Source organism: Myiozetetes cayanensis, unplaced genomic scaffold, assembly GCF_022539395.1.
Source record: "Myiozetetes cayanensis isolate MyiCay16 unplaced genomic scaffold, myiCay2020 scf12, whole genome shotgun sequence".
Taxonomy (NCBI): Eukaryota; Metazoa; Chordata; class Aves; order Passeriformes; family Tyrannidae; genus Myiozetetes; species Myiozetetes cayanensis.
In genome coordinates, this window is record NW_026086826.1 from 24,518,394 (window position 1) to 24,538,075 (window position 19,682).

Below are 19,682 nucleotides of genomic sequence, written 5' to 3' on the forward strand. Positions count from 1 at the left end.
GCGCGGCCTCCGCCTCCCGCGGGCCACGTGAGCGGCGGGCACGTGACGGCCCGGGGCGGCCATGGCGACCTACGTGAGCGAGCTGGAGGCGGCCAAGAAGAGCCTGAGCGAGGCGCTGGGCGAGAACGTGAAGCAGTGAGTGCCCCCCGGGCCGTGCGGGCCCCGCCGCGCTGGGTGGGAGCTGTGCGCTGCGCGGCCCCTGCCGAACGCCGGCGCTCCCGGGGCTGGGAACAGCGGTTATTCCCCCTGGGCCTGCGCTTTCCCCTGGAAGTGCTGAAGGAATGGCACTCGGGGCCGTGCTCTGGTCGGTGTGGGGGCTGTTCGCTCCTAGGTTGGAGTCGGTGATCTTTTCCGGGCCGGTTGATGGTGTGATTCCCCGCTCTTCCCCAGGTACTGGGCCAACCTGAAGCTCTGGTTCAAGCAGAAGATCAGCAAGGAGGAGTTTGACCTGGAAGCGCGCAGGCTCCTCACGCAGGATAACGGTGAGAAGCCCGCTGGTGTTTGTTTCCCTGCCGGGCCCGGGGGAGCTCCTCCCTGCGGCACGATCCCCAACAGGGACCGTGCTGGGAGGGGAATGGCCAGGGTTCAGGTAGCAGTGGCGTTAAAAGGCTGGAGGTGCCCTGACCTGCATGGGGAAGTGCCCTGGCACTGACAGGCAATTTGGCCTTGTGTAAATATGGTGAAAAGGTAAAAAAAAGGTGTTCCACTCACTAAAACCACACTCTTTTATGTCACTGTGGAGTCCCAGTCCTTTCTGTACTTTCCCTTCGGTTTGGACTGAACTGGTGGTGTGGCTGAAGTGCGGCAGGGAATCCCAGATCCACCTGGGTGAGTTTGCAGCTGGCAGGTCCTCCCTGGCCTTTGGGAGTGGCAGGTGGGAGTGCCAAAGGGTGAGATTCCTTCATCCTCCCCTATGCACAGGTCTGCAAGCATTGGGTGGGCATTGCTGAAGTCATTGTGGGGGTGTCCTGGCTTCCACATTCATGATCTCTGCAGGGAAGGGTATGAGTTTGGGATGCTCAGCCTCCAAAGAGGATCCTGTAACCTCTGATCCTGCCTGTTAAGTTCGCCTTCACTTTTTCTAGTGCATAACTACTCTGCTTCAGCAACCCTCTGCAAGGAAGCTGCCTTTTATCTAGAACTTACTTGACTTGACTTGAGCTTCCTGGGGGTGGCTCTTCCCGGTGGATTTGCCAGCAAAACCAACAGCCCTGCAGCCAGGTGTCTGCATTGCAGGAGGGACAGCTGCTCCTCCTCTGACTGGCTGAACGCACCAGATGTTTCATGCAGTGTGCTGGAGCACTGGGTTTGAGCGTGTGGAACACTGAGAAGCCACCCAGTTGTTGCCATGCTGTGTGTAGTATCAGTAGCATTTTTGTTGGTGTCCTAGTAGCAGACTCTGGGTCCAGCAGAAAAAAACCTCTCAAAAACACTTCTTGTGTTTGAAAGTTGTGCCACTGTAGCACTGGGGGGAGAACACAACTGTGGAGAAGCTTAGGGAAGTACTTTAGGATGGCTTTGAGGTGGTGCCTCTGGGCACTGATGTGCTACTAATGAGCTGTCTCTCTCTCTATGCAGTCCACTCCCACAACGATTTCCTCCTGGCTATTCTTACCCGATGCCAGATCCTGGTTTCTGCACCAGGTAAGTGTCAAAAAGCCTCATTAAACACTCAGCGTGCCCTGTGTGTGTTTGGTGGGATGGGACGGAGTACCCTGATTTTCTGAGCCTTAATATTCCTGGGGTTTTTGCCACACAGGCAAAAGGGTAGCAAAGTAGTGATCCAGCAGATTTCAGCAGAGATGCTTTCATGACTAAGCTGTGTGTGCTTGGTTAGAGCTGACGCTGGATGGCTGCCTGAGATAAGCTGGTTTGATTTCTGGATTAGGTGTCTGCTGTGAACTGAAGAGTAAAGGGAGGTGCAGCATTCTCTTTGATCTGCTTTGCTTACTGCTTCCTCTCTCTGAACTTGGTTCTTCTCGTTGCTGGGGATATAGTTTTGGAGAGCTGCATATTTCTGACTGATCTTGATTCCAAAGTACTTATCTGATACAAAAATGCTTACACTGAGCCTTGACTGAGCTATGGCCAATTAACCTTCTGCAGATAGTTAACGTTCTAACTCTGTAAGCGTCTAGAATAACATTTTAACTTTGTAAGGGTCTAGAATGGCTGTCCTCAAGGCTGCAAGGTGCGGTTTTTTTGGTGTTCAAAACAACTCTCGAACCCAGAGATGTGATAGCAGGGCAATTGAACTGCAATTCAAGATACAAAACTGCTGTGTAGTAACAGAGAAAATTGTTACAGCTCTCATGGCCTGAGACCTTCAAGATGAGTTTTTTGAGAAGAGAGATTACCAGTTGCTACGATACCTGTTGTAGCTAGAGGAAGGAAAAATGGAAAAAATTATGGTCCTTAATTATACCGTCTGTGCTAATTAAATGCTAATCTCCCCCACCTCCAAACTTGCTTTGTTTGTTCTTGATTGAACTTTGCGAACACCTTGTGAGTCCCAGACCTGTTCCCTTTGGGGATCTCCACTCACATAAATCAGAAGGCTTGTGTCTAAATCTTGGTGCTCCTTGCTTTTGTCTTAGAATGCTTGCAGCTGGATTATAAAAAGAAAGCACGAGTGATTGAAGTAGCTGAGTTAAATGAGGGGGGGGAGGGAAAGAGTGCTCGAGTTCTCTGATGGCAGTGCTGAGCTGCTGAGTATTGGGGTAGAGATCAAAACTCAGAGGTCTTGTTTCTGAGTGGCAGTGGTCAAGTCAGAGCCCATTAACTGAGGTAGAGGTTTTTTATTCCTGTGTGCATACTCTGTGCTTAACTGTATTAAATATCCTTTGTCTCTTTATCCAGAGAACTAGTCATGGCAGCTCTTTTGCAGCTCTCTGGTCAGGATTTGTCAGCAAACTCTCCCAGCTGTCCCCTTTTTCAAGGCCCTTTAGGAATGTGTTCAAGGTAGGAGCCCCAGCACAAAGCAGGGTGCTGCTCCACAGGTGCCTTCCATATGTTTATTATTTCCTGCCAGACCCTTTTGAACTTCAAGTCCTTGTGAGATCTTTTCCTCTTGTCCCATTGCAGCTTTCTCTTTTCAGGAGCCCTTGAAGAACCCCCTTCGCAGTGGTTCAGCAGGTTGGTGACAGCATGTAGTGGTGTGCCAGCTGGCCAGGATCCTTCCTGAGGGCTGGTCACCTCCAGGGCTTTCAGGCAGGCTTTGTTTGGCTCTGTGTCCAAGATTGCACAAGGCAGCTTGAGATAAGTCAGTTTAATAGTTTGTGAGTGTTCTTAAAGACACAGTTTAGTGCTCTGGAGCTAACAATCCCTTCTAGAACCTCCGTTTTGCTCTCCTCGGATCAGTGCAGCGTTTTCCAGCTATTTGGGACCTAATTTGTACTGAGATACCTCTCTCTGGGCCACTGACTGGTAGATCTATTACAGGCAAACTTTCCCTGCCTGTCAGCTGTCAGTGGATTTTACATGCAAGCCCAGGAAAGTGCAGTACAAGTGGTGTTAATGTCTAGATTTCTTCTTCCCCTAGATGCCAGTCTGACACCTGCTGTTTTTGTGTTGTGGTTTGTTTGTTTTTTCCCCTCTCTTTTTTTTTTTTTTTTTTTTTTTTTGTCCATATGAGAATGGAAAGCTAACAGGTTTTTATCTCCACTGATGTCTTTTGGGTAGAAGGTGTTTACGTCATGATTCATGGAAACAAGTAGCTTGAAAGAAGTGTGTTTGATGCACTTGGCACGCCATCACAAGGGGTGCTGATGCATGTACTTTCCACCTTTGTGTGAGAGAGACAAAGGGAAAGAACCATCCTTAAAATGCCGTTTTGTATTAAAAAAATAATTACGCGGTCAGTGTTAAAAGTATGCTTGATATTGTGGCATTTGGAATAGGAAACCTTGGGGAAGGTATTTTTAAGGAGCGGTTATAATGTCTGTTGAACCATGCTAACAAACCCACCTGATCCCAGTTTTACTGCCTCTTGTAGTAGTGGTTCCATCCGGGATTTAGGGGAGCACTTGGTGAATGTGACCCTTCCTGAGGACACTTTGCATTTTCCCCTCTCACCTGCTTTGGCCGGTGGTCACACAAACTTCAAATCCCAGTTCCACAGCTCGTGTGGCACGGGATGTTTAGGACTTGGTGGTGGAGAGGAAGTGCATTATCCCTTCTGGTGTGAAGGATGACCAGTTGCTTTAAGTTCCTGCCGGGCTCCCAGTGAGGACACAGCAGGATCCAGAGCTACCCTAAATTTGACTCCTCTGCCCTTTTGAAAAATGGGTGGTGGTGTTCCCTCTGGCAGCCACGTTTATGATGACACCCATAAATGCTGGAGTGGCACTAAGCTGTAGAATAGGTGGGAAGCTGTGAAAAAGTGCCTGAAGAGAGGAGTTTCACAGAAACATGCTATCCAAAACTAGAGTGCCTTAATGGTGATGTTAGTTGGCTATACCAGCCTGAGTGGGGTGGCACACTCCCCAGTATAAGAACATTGGGGTTTTTTGGTATTCTTCTCTTACCAGTATTTTTAGAAGTGCTTTTCTATCCTTTTATATCTGGGTGTTGTGGTGTAACCCCAGCATCTCAGCCCCACAGAGCCTCTCACTCCCACTAGTGGGATGGGGAGAAAATGGGGAGGGTAAAAGTGAGAAAACTTGTGTGTTGAGATAAAGAGAGTTTATTAGGTAACAGAAAAACCATGCATGCCAGCAAAGCAAACCATGTAATTCATTCACCCCTGCCCATGGGCAGGCAGATGTTCACCCATCCCCAGGACATCTGGGCTCCATCACACGTAACAGTGACTTGGGAACACAAATGCCATCACTCTGAATGTCCCCCCACTTCCTTCCACTTACCCCAGCTTTATATGCTGAGCATGGTGCCATGTGGAGTGGAATATCCCTTGGATCGGTTGGGATCAGCTCTCCTGGCTGTGTCCCTTCCCAACTTTTTGTGCACCCCCAGCCCCCTCCCTGGTGGGGTGGTGTGAGAGGCACAAGAGACCTTGGCTCTGTGCAAGTCCTGCACAGGAGTAACAAAAACATCCCTGTGTTATCAATGCTGTTCTCAGCACAGATCCAAAACACAACCCCGTACAAGCTGCTATGGAAAAAATTAACTTTATCTCAGCCTGAATCAGCACATTGGGACTTTTCTCCCCCCAAAAATTTCAACCAAGAGGAATTCCAGTTTAAATCCTTTCTTGACATTGCATGGACTTGCTCACTAAACTTGTCTTGTTTGTTGGACAGTTGCAAGCACTCAGGTTAACAAGGTTTCCTGAGTTAATGCATATCTTGCTTTGAACTGATACTTCTTTTCATAGCTAAATGTTAACAATAAAATTGAGACAATTGCAAGCGCTTGAGTTAATGATGGAAGGATTTAATTTATTTACCATTGATCTGGAGCCAACTAAAAAGAGATGGTTCAGTGACTTAGACTTGTGCTGGAATAATAGGACCATTTTATTGTATCAGGCCTGCTCACAGACTTTGCTTGAAGGGCTTCCAGCTGTGAGGTGGAATCAGATTCCTTGGTTTTCTACTTCTCTCCAGAAAGCTAGGAAGGGAGAAAAAGGAAGAAAATGGGAGTGTGAGTTGTTGGCAGAGGAGGGTCAGCAGAATATCTAACCAAACCCTTATCCTTGCAAGATTAAAACAGATAAACAACACAGCTGAAGATCAAATGCCCACACACAGCTGAAGATCAAATGCACAAGGGTGGGAAATGCACATTTCCTAGGCCCGGCTGCTTTTCTTTGTAGTGACTTTCCGTGTACCTTTGTCCTTTTCTCGTGCTGGTGAAGCACATTGGGAAAATCTGACGCGCTCTGGACTGGCTGTTGCCATTGTGATGGTGCTGTGCAGATGAGGCAGCTCTTAGAAACATGTTCTTATCTGTTGCTGATCTGTGAAGGCAGAGCAGCAGCCATTGCTGTGGCTTGGTAAGGTCTGATTTCTTTGCTTGCAAGGCTAAATAAAAGCTGCTGATATCCAGCGTGTCATTTGTGGCCAGGAAGGCAAGTACTGGTTTTCTTAGAATGCTACAGGGAAATTTTGCTTTCTTCATCTAGTGCAAGTCAGGCTTGCTAATATGAAAACCTGGAAAAGGAGCCAAAAAAATTCTGCTCTGGGCTCATTATAGTGGGAAATAGCAGATTGTATCTCACCTTCTCATTGCTCTAAACTTAGCCTGGCTAAATTCTTGTTAAATGTGCAGGTTGAGTATCAACTAATTGCGTCTTTCAGATCTACTGTGAAAGCCTAACTTTTAGTTGCCATTTAGTATAAAAGCTACTGTATTTTTTTTTAAGTATTTTAAAAGTTCAGACATGACTGTAAACTATTAATCAGATAAAATGGTGTTTTCTATTTCCATCTCCATCTGTTGCACTTTCCCTGGTCACACAGCAGAGGATACTGTCACAAGTGATGCCGTGAAGGAGCTGTGGGTGGGGTGGGGTGACATTGTGAGCTAGAGGTGTGCTTTTATAGAAACCTCTGGAATGGGACAGGTAATTTTAGTGTCTGTCCTTAACACATCTAATCTCCCCTGGCTAGAAGGGGTCTGAGCTGCTATGGAGGAGAAGAGGAGAAAGAAAGGACGCAGCTGCCAAGAACAAAGCATCTTCTGAGAGAACTAGCATTATTTTGATAAATCATAAGATTTAAGCCCCAAGATCTTGATAACAGGCAAGTGAGGTCTTTGAGATGATTATCCATGGTGCTTTCACTTGTCCCTCATTAGGGCCTCACCTGTGATGTAGTGATGAGTAGTGACACCAGCTTTATGATTTTTGGAGAGTTTTTATTTATTATCTTTTAATTTCTTATGATTGACCAGTGGATTTTGACAACAGTGTTTGTAGGCTAGTAATTTTCACCCATCTAATAGGATGTAGCTAAACTTCTTGGTAAACTTTTTTTTGTATAGGGAGAATGTGCCATCTGTGTGTGTGTAGGTTGTTTCTAATCCCTTCTTAGCAGCTGACCATTCAAAAACTTTACCTGAGTGCTCTAGTTTAGTCAGATCCCTAAAGTCATGTGTTAATTTTTTTTTCCATAGTAGAGAACGCTGTGCTTGTTCTCCAGCCGCGAGTGTGGGAAGCTCCCCATAGCCAAGGACTTCTCGCCAGCCTCATTGCTTACTATAAGCAGCACTGTAGTATAACTGTATTTATGAATTCCTGATTACATCAAATTAAGCATAGTTGGGAGAGCTGGGGGTAATCACACAGGCTGGTGTGAAGCTGGTGTGAGCTGTGGTAGCAGGAGAGAACCAGGACTGTCAGCACAGCCTGGCAGCAGAGTTCTGGCATCCACTTCGGAGGTGACTGAAACACTGAGGAGCAGAGTTGTCCAAGCTACCTGGAGGCAAACAGGGACTCTGCACAGGGCGTGCTCTGCTCCAGAGGAAAGGAGTGCTCCCTCGCGGTGCAAAACCAAGGGAGGAGGATGCTGGAGAGACAAAGCAGACGCTTCCTCTGTAGCCACGAGAGGGCTCTCCAGTCTCTGAGTTGCACTTGTTCGCTGTCAGCAAGTGCACGCACATCCAGTGATGCGTTCTCTTTAAACCCCGGTGTTCCTGAAGGAATTAATTGCTCACAGATGCTGTCAGCAGGCAGTTTGCTCAGCTGTCCTTGCCAGTAGCTGTGTGATTATCAGGATGTGGTTTGACCTGCTGTAGGTGTAGCTGTCAGACAGCATATGGTGGGCTTTGGAGTAGTCCCTTCAAGGTGATGTGACCAAATTTATTTGTTTATTTATTTACTGGTACTAAACAATAATCTTTTTCAGCTCTTTGCCAGTTTTGTTCAGTCACAAGCTCACTGGTCACTTTGGTGTCATCCTGCTGCTGGGCTCACTGGCCTGTGCAGTTCTTCCTGTAACTGTGTTCAGTGTAACAGAACAATCAGCTGTGATGATGAATAAGGGTCCATGGCAAAGCTTGCTGAAGTAGATGGAGAACTGTGGAGCTGGACTGCTCAATCCAGATGGTTAACAGCTGACATGATCCAGGAGCTGGTGGGAAGAGAATCCTCCTCCCGGAAAGCTCTTTATTATCTTCCTGATTGAATAAATGGCTTATTTCTTCCTTTTGGCTTTCCTTGGAGGCTCTGTTTATCCCTCTCCTTCTGACATGGGTTCTGTGTGGTGTTTGGACAGAAATTTCTACTTAAGTGATGGGTCATGAGTGAGTCAAAGCTAGCAGAGAGCTGACAACCGAAGAGGAGGGCTGCTAGAAGTGTTCTCCCCCCAGAAGACCTTCCTTCTGGCTGTTGATTTTGATTTGAGGCTTAGCTCAAATCTTAAGGTTTTTTCTGTGTGGACAGTTTTGTCCTGGTCCTAAATCAGCAACATCAATAGAGTGGATTTTTTTTTTCTTTTCAATTTATAGAAGGTGCTGGATCTCTGCCATGGCCAGGTGGTTCTGCAACTAAACCTGGAAAACCCAAAGGAAAGAAAAAGATTTCTTCGGTTCGCCAGAAGTTTGATGTAAGTGCCTGTGGTTCTCTTTACACATCTGCTGAATTCTTAAAGCAAGTGACTTCCTATTTATTCAGGCAGTCAGGCAGAATTCTGTGATTAGCTCTGTTATCGGAAATGTTGGAAGTAAGGTAGTTGTTGGGTGGAATGTTTGTAGGTCAAGTTGTTTCAGGGTGGAAAATGCCTTGCAAAGGTTGCTGTCTCGTGGTGGGTGGCACAGAAATGCACAAGATGCAGTTCACTTTGCAGTGAAGGCTTTGTGTGTCCACCCAGTACTAACACGTCTGTTCTGCTGTTTTTATGCTGCCAGACCAGAGTGGAGGGGGCCTCGTGTGACAGATTTGGGATGGGGCATTGTCTTCAACAGGCAGGGTTTGATAAGGTGGTTCAAACTGAATGAAAAGTGTGTTGAAAGGAAGATTGTCTGTCTCTTACTGAGCCAGATTTATTGGATAACTGAGCACATCTGATCTGGTTCAGCTCTCTGGCAAGCAGAAAACATGAACAAGCAGAAAAGACTCCAGCCCCCAGGTTTTTCTTGCTGGTTTATTCAGCAGGATTGCAGTTGGATGTATGGCAGTGCCATTGTAAAGAAAGAAGGAGGTGGGAATAGGGGAGAAAAGTGAGCATGTGAAACCTCCTGTTCCTATGAGAGAAGTGAGTTGGGCTCAGCCAAGTGGATACTGCCTTTCTAGGGACTATAATTGGGCACTGTGTATGTGTGCTTCAGAGACATGTGAGTCCAGCTGAAGGCTCACTGTTTTCAGAAATCGTGGAAATACTTTGCAGTGCTCACAGCTGTGACCTGAATTCTAATGGCAGGCTGTTACTGTTCTGTCTTAAAAACTTCACTGTAACTTTACAGTAGCGAGGAGATGAGAGTTTAAGAAGCAAGTTGTGATGTAGTGGAACGTATTTACTCAATACCCCAATGATACAGCAGATTTCTAGTGTGTGTTTATACACATGTTCAGGAATGCTTGGCGCTAAGTACTGTATTAAGTGTATGTTATGATGAACAGGCTTGTCTGTTACTAGTGGAATTCCTAAGTGGTGTGAACTTGGAAGTGCCTTGATATTTCCTAATGTTTCCCTTACTGGTCAGAATAATAGTTGTGAATGACCACAGGTTCATTCCAGTTGCCTTCTGCTCTCCCAGACCACATTCCTCTTGAGAGCTGCTTACAATTTGAAGGTCCTTTTGGGCATGTGGCTTTCCTGTAATGAAAGCATAAATCTTCAGAATTATGGGGAGGGAAACCTGCTTTCACATCAGTAGTGGGTGGATTGGTTTTTCACTTTGAGTTAAATGCCACACTGTCCTTTGACTAAAGCAGCCCCCCTTTCTCCCAAGAGGTGAGAGATCTGTTTTGCTGTATATTCATTGCTCATATTTAAAGTATGTGTTTGTCCTTGTTGCAGTCTCCATTTCAGAGCCACTGGATTTGTGGCTTGGAAAGCAGAGTGACAGGAGCTGTGGAGAGTACGTGATACTTTTTCCCTTGTGGGTTAAGGCCAAGTTCATATCTGGGCTCAAGGACCAATTATTCCCATCTGCTTTTGACTAAGGAGCCACCACAGGCATTCAGAGCTTGAGACACAATGCAGCAAGGGATTTATTCTGGAATGCATGTGGCCTGGGAAATGGGGGTTGCCACCTTGTGATATGAATTCCTGTTCTGTGGTGGGTTTTTTCCCTAAATAACAGAATCAGTTCTGAAAAATAGTCATAATCCATCTCAGAATCAGTGGCTGCTTAGTAACACAGCTCTGCTTAGTGAAAGTGCACAGGGAAACTAGATTATGAATTTCAGAACTGGAATTGGGCTAAGTTTAAAGCTTTAGAGGATGTAAGAGTCAATCACACAAATCTAGGGTCGTGGTTTTTAATCTTGATGGAAACTGTATTATTATTGTGTAAAAAGATACCCTTTTGTGCAAGAAATTACTAAATAGGTGAAAACACTTCAGCATAGAAGGTGTCTGAGAGATGTGAAAGTCCAGTCACCGGCCTGGATAGCATGAAAAGAGGCAAGGACAGTGGCTGACCACATCTTTGTGACTTCCAGGAGAGTCAAATGAATCTGTCAGGTGGGAGGTGCAGAGCAGACCAGGGCAGGTGCCTGTTCATGTGTTGTGTTTTTACACTGTGGAATTTCTTGCTGCAGTATGTTGAGGATACCCAAAGTTTAGGTGGTTTGGGGTGCTGCTGGACAAGTTCACAGTCTGTTTAATTAAAGGACACCAACACTGACTTAGAAACTTCTTCAGTCACAAATCAGTGGGGGTTGGGAGAGCATTCTGGGAAGTAGTATCACTCTGCAGTACATTTTTATAGCTGTGTGCTTTCTGACTGGAGAAGGGATGTCCCCTTGATGAACCAAAGGGTGTGTATGAATATTATCTTATGCTTTAACATTGCGTCCATGACAGCACCGGTTCCAGCCCCAGAATCCGCTGTCGGGAGCCCAGCAGTTTGTGGCAAAGGATCCTCAGGAGGATGACGATTTGAAGCTGTGTTCCCACACCATGATGCTTCCCACACGTGGGCAGTTAGAAGGAAGGATGATTGTAACTGCCTACGAGCACGGGCTGGACAATGTCACGGAGGAGGCGGTGACCGCGGTTGTTTATGCTGTGGAGGTGAGGCCGGGCTGGGCAGGGCAGCAGTTGTGGTCTGATACCTGCAGCCCAAGGCTGTCTTTCCAGTTTGGTGGCAGGGGGAGGGTGTGCCTCAATGTGGGGAGAAAACCTCCTTCTCTGATTGTTCTTTAATTGCCTGTTTGCCTCAGAGTTAGGTGAGGATCAAAACGCTTCCAGATTTGTGGTGTCCTAGAAGTCTTGGACTTCTGCCTGCAAGTGTTCATTTTGAAGTGCTTGCACATGTGAAGAACTCCGGGCGTGCTTAAGTAGCTGTTTTGGAAAATACTGTTCCTGTCACTTAAAAGAAGGGACAGAATGGGAGTGCCAGTTTGAACAGTTCTATAAAAAGTAATCCATTGCAGGCGCAAGTATCTGGCCTGGCCGTGAAGCGACAGGATCAGGTGATACCTGCAGGTGAAGCGCCTGCTGGTCTTGGCCATCAGTGCTGCATCACTTGGCCTGTCCCAGGAATGATACAGCCACTACTTGGAGCATTGGTGTGTGAATGGTTTTCTGCACATGGGATGTGGAGGCCGACCCGAATTCCCTCTCTGGGAGTGAGGCCAAATTAAGAAGTTGTCTGCTTGTTTCTTCAGACGGTTGCTTCTCCAGCACTTTTCAGGCAACTGAACAAGCCTGAGTGTGAGTGGCTTTTCACTGTTGTTTCAGGGCCTGTGTTTCAGTTCAAGTGTAACATCTAGTGTCAAATTATGAAATCTTAACCTTTTATCAGAGGAATCAGAGGTTGGGAATTACCTGGCATTTAAGAAACCCCTTTGACATTTGAAGCAGCACATCACGTATTAAAGTACAGTTCACAGGCTGATGCTTACAGTACTCCCACAAACATACTGTAACCTGTTCACATACTGGTTCCCTTCCATCTTTAGGTCCCTGTGGTCATAGCAGCACTGTTTCCGTCTTGCCAGTTGGTGAGGCACTTCTAGCCACGAGTGAATCAATCAGCACATGCAATAAGATTGTCTTCTGTTGCAGAACCATCTCAAGGACATTCTGACATCCGTGATCTCCAGGCGGAAAGCCTATCGTCTGAGGGATGGCCATTTCAAGTACGCCTTTGGAAGCAATGTCAACCCTCAGCCGTATCTGAAGAACAGTGTTGTTGCTTATAACAATTTAATTGAGTGGTAAGGAGCTAATTTAAATGAATTTTGCCAGTCCTGAAGTTACTCTGTGGTTCAGTTTCTCCTTTTACTTAGTAGGATGTGTTGATGGTGTTTACCTTTCACACACTAGAAAGGTATTGGCATAGAGGACTGTACAGCTACACAGGGAGGGAGAATAGGGGGATTTCTCAGCAGTAGACTTTAAGATGGTGTTAGGTCTCTCTTCCTTACCTCTCCTTGTCCATCAGTTTATTTATTATGGCTTTTTGGAAGCTTTAGTAACAGAGTTTTCAGCAGCAGTTTCTGCTGCTCTCAGGAGACTGCCCCTGGGCAGAAGAGCCCTGCCTTTGGCGGGGGCACAGCTGTTGTGCCATGGGATTGAAGTGTCAGTGAGAACCTGCAGGACACTGCCGTCCTGTCATTCCTGCATCCAAATGTATTTATGGTTCTTTGGCGTGACTTTCCAGTTAGCAGAGCTTTCAGGGTCATTGTGTTTGGAGTCTCAATGTCGAACAGCTTGTGCTGTGCATCTGACAGCATGTGTGTGTATGAGAAGGCAGTTGTGTTTGTCTGTGGCAGCTTCCAGCAGTTGACAGGAGGTCATGAGTGTTTTCAAGTTTGATTATAACACTGCAAACAACTCTGCCTAACAGCCAGTGCTTCAATTTAATGTTGTGCATGCCTTAATTTGTATGCTGGGTAAAAACTACTGGCTGTAAATAACAAAAGTTGCACAATTGAGATCAGTTAAACAGGGCTGAGGCATGCTGAGGATCAGTCTGCGCTGTTTCTGATAAACTGGAATTTCTATTAGAGCTGAAAGAATTTTATGTACACATGGTTTAAGTCAACTGATACAGAAAAGCAAGCCCTGGGGCCAGGCCCCCGCTGTGTGGCTCCCAAAGCGGGTGCTGTTTTGGTGACTGGAATGTTTTCCCACCTGCTCTGCCCTCAGCCCTCCCAGCAGCGCGACACCCTCGGCTGGTCAGAGCCTGGCCCCCCAGCCCCCTCCTGACGATGCTGAGCAGCAGGCAGCCCTGCTCCTGGCCTGCTCTGGGGACACCCTGCCAGCCTCCCTCCCGCCAGTCAACATGTACGACCTTTTCGAGGCCTTACAGGTGAGTTGATTTCTCCCCTTTCCCTCTCAGATTTACAGTTCTTTGCCTTTGATTTGTTCCCGCTGTTAGGTGTTGGGTAACACAGCTCATGGTTTAATGCCTGTTCTGCTCCCCCTGGTCAGAGGGCTGAGGAAGACATCCTTGTCTCACAGCTATGCAGGAAGGGTGAACTCTTCCTCCACACCAAGACTGCAGTGATTATATCAGAACTGATCTAGACAGATTCTGACAGTGCTGCAGCAAAATAACTTGCCTGGCATTTCCCTTCTTACTCTTCGTGTCCTACCTGGGTACTTAGAGGAATATTTGGTCTTGGCATGCAGGTTCCTGCAGTGGGTTAGCTATGGTCGCTCTCATTATATCTGAGGTAGGCTAGGTGAATCTTCAGTGGAGATTATACCCGTGGTTCCCTCCTGCTCTGGCAGCACTGGGGACATTGAGACTGCTTTGGATGTCTAAAATTTGCTGTGAGAAATTCCCCCTTGATGATCTCTGCTGTTGTGAACAAGCCTTGGCATTTTGTCTCACAGCTGTGAAGACAGACCACAGAGCTGTAATCAAACATTCATCTCGTGTTTAGTCAGATGGAATTGTTGTTTCTAAGGGCTTGATGACAAATTACTGCTTGTCATCCCAAGAGCAAAACAATGATTTCCTTAGCATGCTACTCCCTTCCAAAGTGGTGTAACAGGTGGTTGTGCTGTGGTGGCTGGTGTGGCAGGGCTGGCACTCGCAGCATCCTGTGGTAGAGGGGGGTTATTCCCTGGGCAACATAAGGAAATGTGGATGAAAGCATGAAACTTGTTTTCTGACATCTATTTCCAGGTGCACAAAGAAGTTATTCCTGCACACACTGTCTATGCTCTAAACATCGAGAGAATTGTCATGAAACTCTGGCATCCAAACCATGAGGAGCTACAGCAGGATAAGATCCATCGGCAGCGCCTGGCAGCAAAGGAGGGCCTTCTCCTCTGCTAGAGCTGGGCAGCTGTGTCAGCCCTCAAGGGCTGCAGCCCTGGGACTTGTCATTCGGGTGCTTCTTAAAAACCCATGTCAGCATTTCAAGGATGACATAAGTTATGAGTCTGCTTTTCCTATGGAAATATGACTGAGTTGTGGGACACTTTCTCTGCTTCCTCAGGGTCACGTGCCATGCAGTACTTGCAGCAATCCCACTGAATTGGAAAGGAGCAGCAAGACATTTGTTTGCGAAGACTGTTTTTAGTAAAAATAAATGTGAGTGGAAAAAGTTGGTTTTAAATGAAGTGTGCTTTTGTTCCTTTTGTGAGAGTGGGAAATCTGTCTCCTTGCCCTCCCCTCTCAGGTAGCTTCTCTCCTGAGCTCACACTCCAGGGGCCTTGTCCAGCTTCTGTTGCACCTGTTGAGTTCCTATTCCTTTAACTGGTAGCAGGGTGGGCTCTTTTGAAGACAAACAACTCTGTAAGCTGACAGTGTTCCTTTTCTACCAGAGGGACTTCTGGTTAGAAACTGAGAAAACAAGGCAAAATTGGAAAGGTCCTTTCCAGCCTGTCTTTTGGACTGTCACAGGAATCTCTCACCAGTTAGCAAAACACACAGTAAAATCAGGCTTGTGAGTAATATTTTCCTACCAGCCTAGTCCTTGACTCACCCATGCCTTGTAGTAGTGATCAGATGTTTAGCAGTTGTTGGACCTGTGATGAGAGGCACCTTCTGTGCCTGTCAGTACAGGTAATGATGGAGCCATCCCAGCAGGCAGCCGGACTGTCCCTGAGGTGGGACAGCAGCTCCCAAATACATATACCAATTCACTGTCTTGGTGTTGGAGACTCCTTGGATTTACAGCCTGAACAAATCTCTCATATTACTTCTTTGTAAAAATATGCAGCCTTTTATTACTTCATCATAAAATTATGCAGCTTTACCCTGTGTGTAAAAGGAGAAATGCCACCTGCTGGGTTTAACGTGCTCTACTGTATTCCTGAGTCAGCTGTGGGAACAGGGTAATTATAACATGAGAATTCTCTTAAGATATCTTAATTACTATATGACCTGTTTTTAACCTCAGGTATGGAGGTACCTGCTGAAGTATGGCTTACTGTGCCTCCAGACAGTGGAATTGAAACAGCTTCTGCTGGGGGAATATGAAAGGGGAAGCTCATAACTCCCTGCTGTTCTAATTTTCCTCTGTTTGGAATATATTTAATTAGGACAGCTTCATGTTTCCTGCGTAGTTTCACTCTCTGCTGTGCCCCCAGGATTGAAGAAGGTGCAGGTCCCTGGTGTTTCTTTCCAGTTATTGTTATTTCATAACTTCCTTTCTTGATCTCTGTGACTGTTCCTATGTGACCAGCATTGTAACGAGGGGCTGTGCAGCTCTCACTGTGTTCCTGGCTTTCCTGCATCCCCCTGTGGGATGTGCTGTGGAGTTAGGAGTAGCACGAGGCAGTGTCTGGGCAGATATTGGTGGCTCTCTTCATTAGAAGACCATTTTAGGATTATGAAGAAGCTGGGAAAGACAACAGCAGAGAACTGCAGCAGGGCCTGGCAGGATGAGAGCAGTTGTACTTGTAGGTCATGTCTCTTAAGGTCTGGTAACATGTGGGTAAGAGGGGAGTGGGAGAGAGAAGATGGAAGATTTCTTTTTGTCCTGTTCTTTCAACTGCTTTGTTTTTCTGTATTTAAGCACACACAGCTGTTCATGGTGAGCCCTGGCTTAAAAGTTGACCCAGTGGCTTTTACATGACAGTTTTCAAAAGCAGTGTTGAACCCGAGTAACTCTTTGGGGTGAGATCACCAAGCCACCCAAAATACAGACTGCATGGTGTGGGAGGGAGATTTCCCAGATAATTGTTATGCTTCTGGTGTAAAATGAAAGCATTAAATTTGTTTGCTAGAAACTTTGGGGCAGCTCTGAGGATTTCAGATCTGCAGGAAGCACACAGCCCCCGACAGCATCACAGGCGAGTTCTGAAACAAATGCTAAGTATTGGCACCAAAGTGCCTCTCTCCTGTTTGTATGTGCTGGTTTGTGTCTTCTGAAGAGCCAAGTCATCTATTCCACACTAAAAAAGTGGGTTATTCCGTACACCTGCTAGACAAAGGCTTGAATAAGGAAATCACATCAACTCCATTTCACAGATACAGAAAACTGAAAGGCACAAGTTCTTGAAGCAGCTTCCCACAAAGTGTGAGAGGTCTCATGGGAAGTGGTTCTTCACAGGCTTTTCGGGTCATGGAGCTGGAAGGGATGGCTGGAGGCTGCTTTGGCCACCCCCTGCTGAAAGAAGGGTCAAGTTCAAAGTTACAGCAGGTTGTTTTCAGAGAAGTGGTGCCACTTCCAGTTCCAATGTGTGACTCTGCTGACAGTGAATGTTTTTCTTGCATAATTTCTCATGTTGTGCCTGTTGCCTTTCAGCTTTTTCCTATGTGTCTCCCTATCAGAGAGCAGCAGATAACTGTAGTATCTCCCTTTAGCTTCTCTCCAGCCTGAACAAACCTGTTGCTCTCAGTTTCTCCTTGCACACTGTGTGCCCCAGCCCAAGCCACCTCCCTGTTGCTGCAGTCTGATGTCATCAGAGAGGAGAGGACTGAAGGGACCATCGTGGGCTTGTTTGCACAGCAGCAGAGTTAACAAAGTGTGCAAAGTCACAGGCACTAGTGTATGCCTGCCTCAGGTGTCCAGAGGTCTTTGCTCACACTGAGATCAGGGCACCTCAGCTGCCTTTATGGCTTTGCATCTTCTGCCAAGCTCTGTCAAGTGTCCTGGGCAGCCCCACGCAGGTGAGGCTCCAGAGGGGTTGTGTAGCAAAGACAGGAGCATGGCACATGTGTCTTCTGGGTCAGGCACAGGCTCCTGGCCACCACTGAGCTGTGGCTGTAGCCTACCTGAGCTCTGAGTTTGATTATGATCTTATGTCCTGATTAGATGATTAGTTTCCTTTTCTAGGTAAAAGAAAGTGGAGACAGCATGGAGTTATAACTGGACAGAAAACTTGTGTGAGAGTAATCTTTCACCAAGAAGTGTATCCAAGTGAATTTTCATGTAGAATTTTTTATTCATTTCTTGCCAGGAAATCAGCCTGTCTTTCCAGATAACATCTGGCCGATGGTTTTGTTACTGCAGCCTGCCTTCAGTCTGAGGATGCTTGTGTGGAGTATTGGAGGCCTGGGCTTAGACTCTTGTTCTGCCTGAGTGCCACTGAAGTGAGAACAAAATGTTCCTGCATTGGAGCAGCGCAAGCTGCTCCTGGAGCCTTGACCTCCCTGCAGTGGGTACAGTGTGTGGAAAAAAGCTGAAAACTGCCAGGGCAGTGAGTGTTTGTGGCTCTTTGTCAGTTCAGCCCTTGGGTAAGCCATGGAGGAATCACCTCTGAGGAGGGCTCCCTCAGGAAGGTGGCAGGCATCAACTCGGGGCTGCCCTGCCGGGGGGGTGTTGGTTATCATTAAAGAGTATCGTTTCCATTTCAATCTCTCAAACCAGTTTCCCGTCGATGGGTTTGGTTGTGCCATTGTTAATTGAAATCTCCCACAATCAGATAATCTGCTTCTGTGCAGTGACAGTTTCACTTCTGAAACTCCACTGTGATGAGATGGATGAGCGGGAGCTGGGGCCGCTCTCGGCTCACAGGAAGGGGCTGCCCGTGGAGCAGCCTGTAACCTCTTTGAATCCTTTGAAGGATTTCAGACCGTGTTTTGCAGTGTGTCAGCTGAGTCCCAGCAGACATGTCTGAGCAAAGGCCCCTTCCCCTTCTCCTTCCTTATTCCTCTCTCTCACATCCCAGGAGGTGATTTGCCTCTGGCTGAACAGTCTTCCCTGGCATTTCCTCAAGTTGTTATCCTGCCAAAAGTAATTAGAGAAAAGCCTCCTTTTCCTCTTTCTGTTTCACTGAGGGCTGTGAAGGCTGTAGGGAACAGCCTCCCAGACATTTCTGTTTATATCTCAGACAAATGCTCCAGAGGGGTTTGGCAGAGCCAGCAGAAGGTGCTTGTCTGTGGGCTGTAGTCTGTGAACTGTAGGCTTGATTTTCAGATATTAATATTTTGTTGATGTAATGTTGGTGAGAGCAGCTATTCTGCTTTTTTCTAGAGCAACATATTCCATACTTTTTTCCACTTGAAACTGATTTCTTACTAAAATGACATTTTCCCACCAGAAAGAAAGCACAAGGCAGCTCAGCCTGCTTTATTTTTTCCTTTGCCTCCAACCTCTCAAAAAGTATTCATCACAAGTTTGTTCAAAATTGTCACATCTGTTATTTAACTCTACTAAATAATAACTTCATAATAAATGGCTTCAGAATAATTCTTATCCACTCTCTGTGTTCCTTAAAGACAGGGAAAGGGGGAGCAAAGGCATGGCTTTGTTCCTGTGCTCTGGGAGTGCCTGGGTGCAGGTGCAGCCCTGCAGTTCTGCAGATAGCTGAGAGCTCACACCAGGGGCTTGGTGCTGCAGGGTCATTAACAGGTTCTCTCCTTTCTCAGCTGCTGGAGATTTATCTTTATGAATTCCTTCTGCTCTGCAGAATGTCTCAGTTGGACTCCCTGGATTTCCCTGGAGCCTGTGAGCAAGGGGTGAATGAGAGCTGGGCTGGGCCTCCACCTTAAGCAGTAGATGCCACTGTGGTGGCCCCTTTTCTTCCAGGACATCCATCAGGAGAGGAGGGATGCCAGGTGAGTCTCTTCCCCTGAGTTAGGGACACAGAGCAGAACTTGCCTTGGTGTCCCCACAGGGAGCCATCCTGGGGGGACAGCAGCTGCAGTTCAGAAAACTCTTGATGTTGATGGTGCTAAAAGGGGAAAAAAAAAAAAAATCAAGTATTTACTCTCCTGCCCGAAACCAGCTTGTACACCCCGATGTAGCAAGTCATAAATCATGTTAGCAGAGAGACAAAGAGCTTGTCTTTGCCTCTAGGGCAGCAGGGCCCCGTGCAGCACATCCCTGCGTGGTCTCAGGCTGCCCATCTCTGTGTCCTGCTGCTGCCACGAGCCACAGCACTGCCTGTGGCTGCCGGGCCTCACCAGCAGGGCTGGGGTGCAAAACCACATGTGGGGCAGCCTGTGCCCCGCCACGGTTACTCTGCCAAGGCATAGCTCTCTTCACACACTGGAGGAGGGAGTTCTGCTGCGTGTCCCCACGCCCCTGTGCTCGCACTGGCTGCGTTATCCCACCACTTGGGCTCTCGCAGTTTCACTCCTGCCGGCTGCGAAAGCCGGTGGCGCTGACGCAGTCACACAGAGCTTGTGCCGTACCCCAGCACAGGCATCCTGTTTCCAAAACAGCTGGTTGTCACCCTGTGCTTTTCAGTGTTCTTGTT

General features: G+C 47.1%; 1 protein-coding gene and 1 long non-coding RNA gene across 3 annotated transcripts in view; one reads left to right on the forward strand and one right to left on the reverse strand.

The window, feature by feature from the left end:
- Position 1: 1 nt before the first annotated feature.
- TADA1 (transcriptional adaptor 1) lies at positions 2-14,651 on the forward strand. 2 transcript variants are annotated; one of them, XM_050306786.1, is made up of 8 exons: positions 2-135; positions 391-482; positions 1,579-1,644; positions 8,410-8,507; positions 10,932-11,141; positions 12,138-12,289; positions 13,224-13,386; positions 14,212-14,651. In XM_050306786.1, the coding sequence occupies exons 1-8, from the start codon at positions 62-64 to the stop codon at positions 14,362-14,364; spliced, it is 1,008 nt and encodes a 335-aa protein (XP_050162743.1). In that variant the 5' UTR covers positions 2-61; the 3' UTR covers positions 14,365-14,651. The 2 variants fall into 2 exon arrangements, with proteins under 2 accessions (XP_050162743.1, XP_050162744.1); XM_050306787.1 differs by lacking the exons at positions 2-135; positions 391-482 and adding an exon at positions 489-828.
- LOC126635481 (uncharacterized) overlaps positions 5,342-19,682 on the reverse strand; it is a 157,164-nt gene continuing 142,823 nt past the window's right edge. The window contains exons 3-4 of the long non-coding RNA XR_007627723.1: positions 15,465-19,154; positions 5,342-5,571 (exon numbers count right to left, since the gene is read on the reverse strand). This is a non-coding gene — a long non-coding RNA (uncharacterized LOC126635481). The remainder of the gene's footprint in view (positions 5,572-15,464; positions 19,155-19,682) is intronic.

Bases quoted from the DNA above. Each gene is read 5' to 3' on its own strand.
- TADA1 (XM_050306786.1), top strand. From the start codon at position 62: ATGGCGACCTACGTGAGCGAGCTGGAGGCGGCCAAGAAGAGCCTGAGC. The intron at 483-1,578 runs GTGAGAAGCCCG...CTCTCTATGCAG, and splicing joins GCTCCTCACGCAGGATAACG to TCCACTCCCACAACGATTTC. The intron at 11,142-12,137 runs GTGAGGCCGGGC...CTTCTGTTGCAG, and splicing joins CGGTTGTTTATGCTGTGGAG to AACCATCTCAAGGACATTCT.